This window comes from Petaurus breviceps, unplaced genomic scaffold (genome assembly GCF_028583685.1).
Source record: "Petaurus breviceps papuanus isolate PSGF00001 unplaced genomic scaffold, PetGlider_PUasm1.0 689, whole genome shotgun sequence".
In the NCBI taxonomy this organism is placed as follows: Eukaryota; Metazoa; Chordata; class Mammalia; order Diprotodontia; family Petauridae; genus Petaurus; species Petaurus breviceps.
The window spans coordinates 6,673,645-6,686,596 of NW_027186458.1; the positions used below are offsets into that span (position 1 = coordinate 6,673,645).

Sequence of the window (12,952 nt, forward strand, 5' to 3'; positions counted from 1 at the left end):
GGATGGATGGATGGATGGATGGATGGATGGATGGATGGATGGATGGAGGGATGGGTGGGTGGATGGATGGGTGGATGGATTGATGGATGATAGATAGATAGATAGATAGATAGATAGATAGATAGATAGATAGATAGATAGATGGCGGGAGGAAGGGATGAATGGATGGATGGATGGGTGGATGGATGGATGGATGGGTGGATGGGTAGATGGATGGATGGATGGATGGATGGATGGATGGATGGACATATATATAGATAGATATGTACATAAGCACTGAACATATGATTTCATTGGTAAAAAGAACTCCCAGGTGAGTAAACTCCCTCTACCAATGCAGGTCAGAATCTCTGTAAACTAGAGTCTTGGAGAGTTTCCCGGGCCTCTAAAAGGAGACAGGATCACACAGCCAACAAGTAGAACTTGAACCCAGGTGTCTGATTTTGCATGTGAGCTCTCTATCTACTCTACCATACAGTCTCTCTGTATAAATATAAAATGAAAAGATATATATAAATATAAAAAGAATAAGTATAATACATATTTATGTATCTATAAGGATAAATATGAACAGATAATTGGTGACTGAGGGATAACAACCAGCCAGCTTGACTATTTGCACTGATATTCACTAAATATCGAAAGATCTGGAAAAGGGTACTTTGGGTATGTTTTCCATGGAGAATTTGTGGGGGCTGATGGGAAAGAAGCACAGAACCCTACAATTTCAGAACTGGAAAATCTCCCATCCTTAAGGCTTCTTTTTGCCAAGTTAAGCACCCCCAGATCCTCCAATGCTCCTCCCACCGAATGAACTTGAGATGGTTCACTGTGCTGGTCGCTGTCCTCTTAATGTACTACTGCAGCTTATCAATGTTCTTCCTGGAAGGACAGGCCTGACCAAGCATGACCTTTCACAAAAGGTTCCCAGAGAAAACTGATGCAAAAGAATAGGTCCTGGAGCAGCTCTGGGGCCATCGGTTCTAAGGAGTCAGGACTCAAAATGCTGAAACAAGGAGGAAAAAAGAGAAAGCAACCAGAGTGTGTGAGCCCAATGCTGGAGGACAGGGCTCTGCCTGCCCTAGATTTGGCCCTTCCCTAAGAAGAGGAGGCAATGACCTCTGACCTCTGGGCTCTGAGCACCCAGATCCCAGAACAGCAAAAAGAGAATCTGTCTGCCTTGTTACTGCTTCAAAGCCCCTGCAGCTTTCCATCTTATATGGAGCAGAAGCCTTCTCAGTAACCCTGCCCTATTGGAAATGGGAGCTCCCCCAGGTCTGCACCGCTTTGATTATCTATTTGTATCTTCTCTCTGTTTCTCTCTCTCTCTCTCTTTCTGTCTCTCCCTCTCCCTCTCTGTCTCTCCCTTTCCCTCTCTCTCTGTCTCTCTCTCTGTGTCTCTGTCTGTCTCTGTCTCTCCTCCCCCCCCCCCTTCTCTCTAACTAACTAAATAGATTTTTCTGGAACACATTCTGGTGTATGAATTGATGGAGTATTTTCATTCCTTAGGAAATAATAAATAGGAAGAAATTAAAGAAACATGGAAAGGCTCATATGAACAGAAGCAGAGTGCAGGATGCTGGACCAGGCACACACGATGATGACAATAATTGGAATGGAAATGACATTGAAAAGCCCCCAGTCCAGATTAATCAAAATAAGAAAGCTTAGTCCCAAAGAAGGGACAATGAGACACAATCTCTTCCCCTGTGAAGATATATGGGGAGTCTCTAGGAGCAGGATGAAGGGTCTATTGCCAGGGTCATTCCTTTGATCAGTTTTGATGAACTATCTTTGTTCTTTTGATTTTTTAATTCACCAATTTAGTTTTAATTTAAGTGTGGCCATAGATCAGAAGATGACTGTTATAAAACCAAAAAAAAAAGAGGCATCCCCCAAGTCTTTTTTAAAAGGTGGAGAGCTTGGATTATAGGGCCATAGGTCTCAAGCTGGGATGGACCTCAGAAATCATCTGGACCAACCCCCTTCATTTTAGAGATGAGGAAACTGAGGCCTGGGGTCTGAGTGCCAGAGGCAAGACTCAAACCCACGTACTCTAGAACCAATATTTCCTTTTCACTGTGTCACATGGGTCCCAGAGCACACTTGCAAATCCATGCATGCACACATGAATATACACACATGCAGCTAGCATGGTTTTGTTTGAAAACAGAAGCCTGGTTTCAGAAAGTGCTTAAAAGTTCCACATGAAGTCCACACATTCACACTAACACACACTCACTCTCACACACACTCACACACACACACACACACACACACACACACACACACACACACAATCAGGCATCTCTTTCCCCAAAGTGTGTCTACTCTGAAGTTCATGCCATCCTTGGGGTGATAGGAAAGGTGGATCATTTCCTAAAAACACTCCCAGCTGTTTTCCCTTTTGTTTGTTTTTGCCTTCTTGTTTTTCTTCCTCCCCTCGGGAATAGCTGCATCCCTGATCGGACTCTATTTCAGACTCTTAGGTTGCTGGCAGATGATGCTAAGTCCCCAATCTACCTAATGAAATCCTTTGGGACAAATAACTTTAGGGAAGTAATATATTTGTTCAGAATGTGCCGCCTGAAAAGAAGGGTTGTAATTAATCTCCTGGGCCTCCCAGAATTCCTGGCTGCCCTCAAAGACAGCTCAGGTCTCGCCTCCTACAGTAAGCCTGGCCTGATCCCCCACCAGCTATTATTAGCAGCCACTCCCTCCGGAGATTCCTTTGTCTATACTTGTCTGGGATGGTGTTCTATCTGTCCGAGCCCTTGAGAAGGTAAGCGCCTGGAGGGCAGGATCTCGGGTCAGACTGCGATTTTCATTAGGAAGGGTCCTTAGAAGAGGCTGATCATGTCCTATGTTCTCATTTTATAGATGAGGAAAGTTTTTCATTGTTGTCTTTACACCCAACAAGGTACATTGCACCTAGCAGAGGTAAAAAGGAATTTCTTTTCATGGATTTATCAATGTATCAACAAATGCTTATTGAAAACAGTTTTCAATGAAATTTCAATTAATCGGGTGTGCTGTTAAACAGGAGAATTCCTTTTGATTCCAATTTTGATTGAGGATTTTTGTATATTATGAAGGAGACTTTAATCGTGATAGTATTATGGGAGATGAACATTGTGTGAACAAACCCATCACTCAATCTTTTCTTTTGCTTTTTTTTTTTTTTTTTGAGGGGGAGGGCAAGGCAATTGGGGTTAAGTGATTTGCCCAAGGTCACACGGTCGGATTTGAACTCAGGTCCTCCTGACTCCAGGGCCGGTGTTCTATTCACTGCCACCTAGCCGCCCCCAATCTTTTATTTTTTAAGTGGAGGGGATGGGTTATGGGATCATAGCTCTGGAGCTGAGACAGACTTCAGAGATCATGCTGTCAAACATCTCTGTGTTTAAGAATAAACACTTGGTTTGTCTTTGGAGGAAGTTTGGAAGGTTGGTGGGGAGGGAGAGAAACGGCTTGAATTATATTCACTGTATAAATGGTGCGAGAAGTAAACTGGCTGGAACCTGTGTGTTGTAGGGAGAAGGAAAAACGTTTTCAGGCTGTGAAATGCCTTCGCACACAGCGCCCGCCGCCACGGACCCCCAAGCGCCGCAGACTCAGAATGATCCCAGGCGTTTGTAGGAAGACCGAGAGCCAGATCCTGCACAGAGAAAGCTCTTTTGTTCCGGTAGAAATCCTTCCGAAGAGAGCTTTCCAGTGAAAGTGCTGTCCAGCCTTGGCGAGGATGTGTGCCCACAAGACGAAGCCCCGGCCACGGCCGTGCCTGGCGAAATTCACCGAAAGTCCAAAGCAGTCCCCAAAGTTAGAGGGCCTAGTCGGAGTCAGAGCTGCCAAGTCCTGTCTCCTGACCCCGTTCAGTGGCCTGCAAGGGCCTGCCCAGTTCCACATCTGCCATCCTATTCTCTTATGACCCTGGGTCTGACCACCCTGAGTTATGTCTGTGCCTCAGCGGTCGTTTGTCTCACCTTCGACTGCCTGAAAAGCCCCTAAAAGGCACCAGAGTCCCTGGAAGTCAGAGACGACCTGCTGGGGCAGGGGGCAGGGGGCAGGGCTGAGGTGGCCTCTTGCAGTGTACTCTGGAAAACTAAACCCAAGGGTTTCTTAAACAGACCCTGAGCTCCCCGAGAAGTTCTGTGGACATTAATATCAGAGACCGGTGACCCTCAAAAGAGGGGATTTGGCAGCAGCTCCTTGAGGCTCCCAGATGAGTGGGGTGTTTGCCTGAGCACCTCTCCACAGGACTAGGCTCCAAGATGTCACCAGAACAGAATTCATGGGGAGGCTTCATGTCCTCATGAGTGGGACCCAGACTAAGGGGCAGAAGACAAGTCTTTCTTGGCTGGTTCACTTTTTGTAGATTAACATTCTTCTCAGAAATTAGAAGAAGGGGGGAACCCTACAACTGCCTGCTTCAGACCCCTATGTGTGGTTTTAATGCTCCCAATGAGAATTTCTGGGTCAAATGTCTCCTCTTCCACTGGCCTGTATCAAGGCCTGCTGGGATCCCAGAACAGAAACAGAATGAGGGGCTTGTCCCCTGCTACTCTCCAGCATCGCCTGAGCTGTTCTTCAGAAGCCACTGACCTCTGTGATGCGTGATGCTGGATGATGGTACATTTGGCAAGGCTTTGAGCCAAGCTCAGAAGCCCCACCCCAAGCTCACACGTCTGTAATGGTGAAGTCCTTGTCAGAGCAGCAGCTCCTTTTGAGTAAGGACTATTCCACCCACTGTCCTTGTACACACAGTGCCTAGTTCAGTGTCCAGCACATGGCAGGAAACTGTGATTTACTGAATGCTGCATGGAGCCCTTGGTCCTTCCCCAACTTGGATAAAGTCCACACTGGATGGGACTTGGTCCTAATAAGTTACTTCTAATAAGTCGTTCCAGGGTTCTTGATCTGGGGTCCATTAACTCGTCCCTTAGAAAATATTTGTATAACTGTGTTTCAATGTAATTGGCTTCCTTTGTGAGTCTGTGTTTTAGTTTAGTGTTTAAAACCATGACTCTGAGAAGGGCTGCACAGGCTTCACCAGATGCCCAAAGCAGGCTAGGACAAAGAACAGGCTGAAGCCTTAGACAAGACAGAAAGAAAAGTTGTTGCCTGGGTCAAAAGTGGTTTGTGGCTTACTTATTGCCCATCATGCTAAGGAGGACATAGCAGAGCTCTGATCCAGGCCATAGAGTGGTAGTGAAGGAAGAAGGAGGAGGAGGAGAAGGAAAAGGGAGGAAGGAGGAAGGAAAAGAAGGAAGGCCACTGAAGTATTTTCAAAAATACCCAGAGAACACATAAAAGGTCCAGAAAAAGCATATATAAGTAGGGGAATCTCGGAAGGAATATGCTGAATTTATTCTATCCTTTTTAAAAATAAAAAGCAGGCAATAGGTCAGGAAGACCCACGATTTAATGTACAATCTTATATATACAGTCACACTGTGTATAGCGAAATGCTTGTGTCTGTAAGTTCCTAAAAGAGTTAAATAAGAAAAATTCTTAGAAAATACTAAATGTGAGAGTCAAGTTTAAGAAGCTGAAGGGAATGATAAATTAGAAATATAAAAACAGATGGCAAGCAGAGGTATGTTAGTCTTCTCCAATAACTGGAATGCCTGAGTCTCCTCAGTTTCCAATCTACCAATTAAGAATAAGTTATACAAGGGGCGGCCAGGTGGCTCAGCGAGTAAGAGTACCGGCTCCAGTGTCGGGATGACCTGGATCAAATCCGGGCTCAGATACTCAGCACCACACCCAGAAATAACTGGCCGTGTAACCTTGAGCAAGTTACTTAACCCCGATTGCTTAAAAAAAAAAAAAAAGAATAAATTATACTAATAGACACAGGCTGACTGCAGGCTCGAGGCAAGCGTCAGGAACAGCCAAGCAGGCAATGGTGTGCTCTGGATGTTTGTGGCCACAGGCGTGATTTCTTACTTGATGTCAGTAATTATTCACTTCCCTCTGAGCATACCTCCCCTTCCCCTACCTCTTCTGTTTAACCAGCATGCCTGGTGCCATGTTTGGACAACTCTGCAGTGAGTGACAGTCCTCACGCTGTCTCCGAACCCACCAATCACTGGATATTGGCAGCTGAGGGTCACTAGTGACCTCACCTGGCAGAGACAAGATAGGGCACCTGAGCGACCCATCCTGCAAGACCAGTTTTGTGACAGCAACCTCTGGTCACCAGTACTTACTCTGTACCTTTTGTCATTGGGTGTCATTCACTGGAAAAGGAAAATAAGTGGCAGAGGCCATATTGTCTAGGGGATCAAACACTGCATTTCTAGTCATTATCTCGAGGTCTGAATCCCAGCTTGCCACTTGCCACCTTGTGTGACCTTGGCTAATTCCTTTTACCTCTTCGGACTCCTGTTTCCTCTTTTGTAATATGGAACACCTGAACTCACTGATCTGTGAGGCCTTTCAGCTCTGGTTCTCATTGTCAATCTAGATGAATGGGCTCCAAAGTGGGGCCCTCTACCCACAGTGGGCAGCTGTGGCATGGTCTAATGGGTAATCAGATGGAAGGTGGGAAGTCGGGAAACACTCCAGCCCTGCCACAAGAGCTTTGAGGTGGGTGGGACTCATCTCCAATACAACCTCACTTTTCCACCCCCAATTTCACTATTATCTTCCACCTTTCCCCAACAATGTTGCCCACCGCACCCCAGCAGGCCTCCTTTCTTGGGCTAGTACTTGACATGTCTGCCTCTGTTCTAGGTATCAGACGCACTTAAATAGCTGAAATATAACAAAAAAAAAGAAGCTGTACCGACAGCTGAGCAGCTAAAATCCCTCCACCATCTCCCACATCCTGCCTTCCCAGATCACCTCAGGGTTCTGGCAGGAGCTCCTGGGCAGGCAGTAGCCAGAGATTAACACAATTCCCCCACTCCAAATTTTTCATTTTTGGTGGGGCTGAGTGAGTCACACAGAATAATCAGGCATGGATGAAAGGCATCACAGCTCTCATTACATTATCTCCCCCCCAGACCCACCCCCCACCCCAAGCCTCTTCCAGACTCTTCAAGGGCATCACTCATTCTTGACCTCAACTTGCCTGAGCCCACAATCCAATCTCTCCCCGAGTATTACCATCCTATATCCTCAAGGTTTCTCACAGCTGTCTCCTTCTCCACCAGCCCAGTACAGGGCTTTATGGCCCCCTCCTGACCAACATGTAACTGTCTCCTCATGGTTCTGCCTGTCTGGTCTCTCTTCTCTAGAATCCATATTCCACACAGCCGTGAAGTGACCATCCCTCATGAAACTCAGTAAACTCCCCAGTAACTCAATAAATGACTCCCCATGGGCTCTAGGATCGAGCATTATTTCATCTTGATGTTATTATAAAGGTTCATTTTGTATGTGTAATGTATACATAATCATATAATGTACACATTCAGATAATGAACATACATACTAGTACAGCAGCATGTGTACATAGTTTATAAATAAGTAGATGTGCACATATTGGAGGTACAGATCAAACTTTTTTTTCCAATAAGGGTATTCAAACAAAAATGTTAAATTTTCCTGGAGGTCTTGCTGATGTTAGATGTTAGCTTAAAGTTTCCACTAGGTGGCAGAATTCCCCCAGTATTTCTTAAGCCATGGGAGTACACCAAAGTTGTACTTTCTTCTTGCTGCCAGTTTTTACAGGGTAAAGGTGGGGGGAAGGGGGAAGGCAGGGAGGGAGGAGATAATTACCAAGCTTAGAGCACTCTCTGCTCGATGAAGCTCGAAAATCCTATACTGATGGTGGTAAAAAATTAAATTAAATTAAAATGACAATAAGAAAGCATAAGGAAGACTGTTCTTTCCTATAGTAAAATGACTGTCTACATTTTGAACCCTTTAAACCCATTTTAAACAAAAGTTCACGCTTAATTATCTTGGCATAGCTAAAACCCAGTTACCCAAAAGCAAGGCCACATTAACTTGGGCATGAATAAACTCTCCTAGGCTACCTTCTAATCTAAGGAGTGAACAGAGCACATTTGAAAAGCTGAAAATGAAATTCTTGAATTTAACTTTGTTACTTATTATCTTCCTTACAACAATTTGATCCCCTCTACATACAGGATGGCCCATAAATCAGTGCAGTTCCACCCTGCAGAATAAAACAAACAGCCTGTTTGCTAATGGATTCTATGCCTATCAGCCTTAGGACACTGTGACTCAAGCATTGTGACATCTTGTCCCTGGCACTCTTTACACCCCTGCCCCAAACTGGCCCACGGCTGACTGCTGAAGGATGGGTGCCACTTCAGGCATTTCCCAAGGGAGCCCGGGTCATCCAGCCAATGGCTTATGTCTTACAGCAAAGCCTTTTCTCTTTCCAGGACCAAGATGGTTCTGGTCCTTGTCCCTCTTCAGCAGAACTGAGCGACTGAACCTCGGCGTCCTAAACTCTCCCAAGGTGCTCAGTGGGAGATGCCTCCAGTCAGCCTTTCCCCGTCTCAGGTGGGGAAACGCACTGATCTCAAATGTCGCTTAAGCGCAACACGCACCCATGTATGGGTGCATCTGTCCCTATCTACGCGTCCTATCCTGCCTCCGTCTCAAGCAAACACGGGCGCTGAAGATAGGAGCAGCCCAGCCCAGTCCAGCAGCACCACCAGCTCTGAATCTACCCCTCGAAAGACTCCAGTGGCTGTGTGGGCGGGCACCTCCTTCTCTACCCGGAGTCAGGGCTCCCGTGCCTACCTTGGCCACTTGGAGAGGCTGCTTCTGCTCCTTGCCGCCCTGCAGGCGGAAGCCCCAGGGAGCCCCTCCGCTCATGGAGATGCAGAGAAAGTCCCCCGTGCCCATGGTGCTCCACTCGGGGGGCAACCAGCATGAAGAGCTGGGGGCAAGAGGTACCAGTCCCGGTGGGTGCCTCTGGAGATGTGCGCTGGCCTCGGCTTCGGGGCGGCTGCCAAAGAGGGATCAGCTGCGCAGGAAGGCATGGAGCGCCCTCCCTCCTCTCCCTCCCTCTCTCTCAGTCCCTCCTAGAGTACCGCCCTCTCTGCTGGAGCTCATGAATATGTTTATGAGAGAGAGAAGGGGAGGGGGAAGAGGGGAGGGGGAGAGGAGACAGAGACAGAGAGACGGGGGGGGGGAGACAGAGAGAGAGGCAGAGAGGGAGAGACAGAGACAGAGAGAGAAAGAGAGACATAGAGACACAGAGAGAGAGAGACAGAGACACAGAGACAGAGACAGAGAGAGAGAGACAGAGACAGAGAGACAGAGAGAGAGACAGAGAGAGACAGAGAGAGAGAGAGACAGAGACACAGAGAGAGAGAGACAGAGACACAGAGGCAGAGAGAGACAGAGAGAGACAGAGAGACAGAGGGAGAGGGAGAGGGAGAGGGAGAGGGAGAGGGAGAGAAAGAGAGCGCGCGCTAGACGAGCGTCAGAGACACAAAAAGGTGAGGGGCGGGGAGAGAGGAGAGACAAAATGGAAAGGACCAAAAAGAGAAGGAGAGACAGAGAAGGGCGGGAGGGAGGAAGAAAGACCGAGGCGGTCAGAGTCCCTGGGCTCTCTTCGTCTGAGGGGGAAAGACTTTGTAACGGAACTGTCACCTAGCGCCTAAACCCAGGAGCTTCCATTCCCATTCAATACGCCGGCGCAGAAAGGACTTTCTGTACACTTAAAGCATGCTCGGCACAAGCTGGGCACAAAGGGCAGCGTTTGTGCTTGTTCTTCAGCCGCGACGCTAAGTGTCGAGAGGGGGAGGCAGCATAAAGAACACCGACTTTGGAGTCAGAAATCCTGAGCTCAAATCTCCCGCTTGACGTGTGTCCTTGAGCATGTCACCTAGCTTCCCCAGACCTCAGTTTTCTCATATGTAGAATGAGGGAGTTGGACTGCCTGATCTTTGAGGTCACTCTGGCTCTAGATGGAGGGTCCTACAGGGGCAAGAAGTAGTGCTAGGAGCAGCTGGCGTCTCCATGGAGCCAGGATTGCCTTGCAAATGAGCAGGTGCCCAGAGAAAAGAATTAGGTTGAGAGAGAGGAGACCTGGATTCAAATATTGCCGTTACCATTTACTGTGTGCGTGAGACCTTGGGTAAGTCACTCCTTATCCAGTTCCTGTACTGTTTCTGTACAAGGAAGAGGGGTGAGATGAATGAGTGAACATAAAGCTTTTATTAAATGTTTACTGTCTGCGGGATACTGTGCCATAAACTAGAGATACAAAGAGAAAAGTCAGAAAGGCCCTGCTGTTGAGGAGCTCACATTTCCAGGGAGGGAGACATCACACAAGGAAGGCTTCAGCTGCTAATCAGGTGGAAGTCTCCTGGTTCCTAGAGGGCAGCAAAACTGATGGTGGTACCTCTTCTTTCATGGCATTTCCACTGATAAAATCATAGCAGTTCCTGATGTTGAACCATTGGTCAGTGCCAAGGTCTCTGGTGGTAAGAACTTTCTTTTCTGGGTCTTCTGTAGGTGCAGATGCAGCCCCTGTAGGAGCAATGGCCAGGATGCATCCTCCCAGAGGCTGCTTCCCAAGAGGATCACTGAGGACCCTTGGGTTCAGGGTCTGAGGGGAGACAGTGGTTGAGGTGGTGAAGGCTTGACTTGCCTGGAGAAACAGCCTCCTGTCTGCCTTCAGGGTGCCTCTGATGTGTCAGCAAGGTTGATGTCCCTGCCCTGGGAGTGGCAGTTGGTTGGTAATTGATGGAAGGGGCTGGCCCATTCCCCACAGAGGCTGTTTCCCTTAATGATGGCTGAAGGCTGGTTCTCTGGCAGATGATGACAATCTCATGGCTATAGTGCTTGTCCGCCTGCTGGAAGCAGCTGGTCAGCAGTTATCACTGTTAGGAATGGGAAGGTAGGCCCTTCCCCACCATGATTTCTCCCCTCACTGGTGGCTGCAGGCATTGGGCTGGAAGAAGGTCTGGTTGGAGGATATGGGTATTCCCAAGGCTATTGGGTTCAGTGTACAGAACTCCTTCCAGCCAGGTCTGAGGGGAGGTGATGGTCAAGATGGTGGTGGTAGTTTGCCTTGCCTGGAATATGCCGCCTTCTCTCTCTCTCTCTCTCCCTCTCTGTCTCTGTCTCACTGTCTCTGTTTCTCTCTCTGTCTCTCTCCCTCTCTCTCTCTGTCTCTCTTTGTCTCTCTCCCTCCCTCCCTCTCTTTCTCTCTGTCTCTCCCTCCCTCCCTCTTCCCCCCTCCCCACCCCTGCTGCTTGCTTCAATTTGGGCCTTTCTCAAAACCTCCAAGGTGAGTCTGAATCTCTAATCCTATTAGCAGTTCTCTCAGGGAAGTAATAATGGTAATAACAATTCACATTCCAAGCTATGAAGAAGTTAAGGAAAGTTGTAGAGGGATAAACTGAGACTCAAATGACTTGCTCAGGGTCATACAGCTTGGGAAGGCATGGAGCAGGGATTGCAACTCAGATTACTGCTACTCCAAGTTTATCCGTCTTCTGACCACACCAAGGCAGTATATTATGAACTAATATGAAGAGGTGGAAAAAGAAGCATTTTTCTGTATTTACAACAGCTATGGAACATTTGGAATCCCACAAGCAGGAAGGAAAGACCCCACCCTTCGCCCCCAGGGTGCAGAGAATGTGCCAGGGAGGGGCTGTACATCGTCTAGTCTCCGCAGCCATGGCCACTCTATGGTTTAAGGTATTTGAAACTCAAAGAAGTGTTTCACTTTCCTCCCTTTTGATCTTTGGAAGATGGCCTCAAGTCCCCTTTCTCCTCATAGAGGGAATCAGCAGGCTCACTGGTGAATAGCCTCACAGTGGAGAGGGGAGTCTGAAACATGGCCCAGAGTCTGCGGTGTACACACAATGGCCCAGGCAGCGGGCAGAAGGGCCATTTGATGTCTCAGTCACTCTTTGATTTTTCATAAACCTTCATCCACATAGAATCTGCCTTCACAAAGGAGAGCCAGGAATAGCTGAACTGCATTCCATGACAGGCCAAATGCAAGACCTGCCCGGGGCACCTGCCAGTTTGAGGCTAAGTGTTCAGAACAGTCTTTGTGTTCATCGAGCACCACTAACCCCCATATCACAGCACATCACGGGGGGTGTTACCATTGGGTCATAGACCATCACCCAGAGCTCTTCTCCTCCCCTCCTGGGAGGTTGGTCCCCAGAGGATTCAAAGGGTATCCCAGAGGGGCTGGCAGTACTTTCCAAGTAACATAGATCAAGAACCCCCACCAGTGGGCTCTTCTCTATGATTATCAGTTTATATCGATTAGTCATACTTAATTAGCTTTTAGAAGAAAGTATTTACAAAGGTAGTAACAACAGCTGATCTAAATCATTCCCCCCAAAAGTCTGTGACACACTCTTACCAAGCCTAGAAAGAGTCCAGGGAAACATGGTTTGAGCTTTAAGTGTGCTGGGGCAAAGGGGAACTGGCTATTTCTAATTGCTGGGAGTCCCTCCCTCCTGCATGGGGGGATCCTCATGATACTCTCCTTGGGCCTGAGGTTCTTCTCCCTCAGTTTAGGGTTAATCTGAATTATTAACATTTCCTCCATCACTTCAAGTCTAGGACAATCAACAAAGCAATAAATCAAGCCCTGATAGTTAGTGTTTGCTGATTTCAGAGATATATAAATTCTCATGCTAAAAATTTAACCATCAGTTCCTGTAAGCTGGGTTGAGCTGACCCCAGCACACCACACACACACACACACACACACACACACACACACACACACACCTATATCTAAACATTGTCGGTGTTGATGCCATTGATTCATTTCAGCCGTGTGGGACTCTCCATGACCCCATGTAGGCTTTTCTTGGTGAAGATACTGTAGTGATTTACCATTTCCTTCTCCAGCTCATTTTTACAGATGAGGTAAACAAGGTTAAGTGGCCCAGGGTCACACAACTAAGAAGTGTCTGAGGCTGGATTTGAACTCATGAAGATGAGTCTTCCTGATTCCAAGCCCAGTGCACTATCCCCT

General features: G+C 47.5%; 1 protein-coding gene across 1 annotated transcript in view; it reads right to left on the reverse strand.

Moving 5' to 3' along the window:
* The window catches only part of SYNPO2 (synaptopodin 2), a 196,690-nt gene extending 187,616 nt beyond the window's left edge, over positions 1–9,074 (reverse strand). The window contains 2 exon segments of the mRNA XM_069104900.1: positions 8,728–8,852; positions 8,855–9,074. Coding sequence (XP_068961001.1) covers positions 8,728–8,852; positions 8,855–8,969 — 240 coding nt within the window. The 5' untranslated portion in view covers positions 8,970–9,074.
* Positions 9,075–12,952: the final 3,878 nt, after the last annotated feature.